Here is a 1,613-nt window from a genome sequence, read left to right as displayed (position 1 = left end):
CGGGGCGCAGCCTCTGCGCGGGCAGCTGCGGGCTGCCTCTGCTCTGCTGCCTCCGCCTACGGCACGGCTGCTTGCCCGTGTGCATTCCTTGAAGTGTCACCAAAAGACGCAATCCGCGAACAGATGCGGTTGGGCTGGCAATGTGCAGGAGACAAACACAATTTCAACACAAAGCTGGCACAGACAGACCGTTCATAGGATTTTATTAAAGGCCTGAATTCAAGAAATTGCCTGGATTACACCATTTTTACCCGGATTCGCATGCCGGATCCAGGCAGCAGAGCACATTGTTCCTCCTCGCCCACCAGCCAGCACCTGCATTTTTGATCACTTGACAGAACAGCTGCTATGCAAAGAAACGCACCTCCATCTCCACGTTAGCCGTGCAAGCACCCCGCTCCTCTCCCACGCGTGCATTCATCCGCAGCCCAGAAGAGCATCTGAACAGAGTCAGTCAAGCTCTTTCCTGACTATCCCTTTGCTCTACGTGCCCTGCTGTGGCACTGCCTTTCCCAGCTTGTGGATGGCCCCATTCTCCAGCACCTCCACCTTCCCCTCGCCTGGCTGCAGCACACTGGCCACCATAGCCCTGGCCACCGTTTCCACAGGCACAGAGTAAGCAGTGGGGAAGACCAGAGCCACAACACCCAGAAACTTCTGGGCCATCCACTCTGCGGGGCGGGACTCCCGACGATTGCACAGCAGCACCCTGCAGAGCGAGGAGGTAAGGTGAGTCAGGCTGAAGGCATCCCCCGTGGGAAAAGCTAGAGACTGGGTTCTCCAGCTGCGCCGGGGGCCCAGCCCAGCTTACTAAACCCACATGGGGGCCGTGGAGCTTTGCCAGAGTCCCAGAACGTGGCCGAGCTGAGTCCTGGGACACTGAACTCCTTTCCCCGCAGTGCTGCCAAAACTGGGATGCCAGTTCTCCAAGGCAGCAAGAGCATGAAGGAGCTGAAGGATACAGGTGAGTCTCCCCCCTGCATAAGGTCACGGTCTGTGCAGAGATAAGCTTTGACCTATGTCCCCAACCTCTGCTTTCAACCCAAGCCTCTTCTCCTTGCATGGCACGTGACACTAGCATTGGGCCGGGCCATGGGAAACGCCTGTGCGTGCCCTCTGCAGCATTGGGAAGCAGTGTGCTCATCCAGGAGCCACATTTGCAGCTGGTGACTTTCTCCCCGTCCCTCCCCAGCCCTCCCCTTATACATCCTTTCTCTCTTTCTCCATCCCCCAGCCCCCTGCCCTGGCAACCCTCCACCCTCCTCTACCGCTACTCACGCTGGCCGGAGAATGGTACAGCGATCAAAACCAACAGCCTGGACCAGGTTCTCCACTTCTCCCTGTCAGAGCAGTCCGGCAGGATGAAAGGAGGCAAGGACGACTTGCAAGCACCCTCCCTGCAGCCCCGCGAATTGGCAGGAGAGTTGCTGAGCCGTGGGCAGGACACCAGTGCCAATGAGAGCTGGCACAGGCCTGGCACTGCCTGGGCAGCGCGCAGCTCTCCAGGAAAGGGCAGCGTGGGGCGAGTGTCCACCGTGGACACACTGACCGTGAGTCAGCAGCGTACCCTTGCAACCACCATGCTAACTGCAACTGGACGCTCCTGAGACAGC

The 1,613-nt window shown here is 59.0% G+C and overlaps 1 protein-coding gene across 1 annotated transcript; it reads right to left on the bottom strand.

The window, feature by feature from the left end:
• Positions 1-483: 483 nt before the first annotated feature.
• HTATIP2 (HIV-1 Tat interactive protein 2, 30kDa) lies at positions 484-1,340 on the bottom strand (the record flags this gene model as incomplete). Its single annotated transcript, XM_010285084.1, has 2 exons — positions 484-709; positions 1,279-1,340. Coding segments are annotated over 2 exons (288 nt in total), but the record flags the coding sequence as incomplete, so codon positions are not given.
• Between the last annotated feature and the right edge of the window lie 273 nt (positions 1,341-1,613).

This window comes from Phaethon lepturus, unplaced genomic scaffold (genome assembly GCF_000687285.1).
Source record: "Phaethon lepturus isolate BGI_N335 unplaced genomic scaffold, ASM68728v1 Scaffold34964, whole genome shotgun sequence".
NCBI lineage: Eukaryota > Metazoa > Chordata > Aves > Phaethontiformes > Phaethontidae > Phaethon > Phaethon lepturus.
This window is presented reverse-complemented; position numbering and strand designations above follow the sequence as displayed.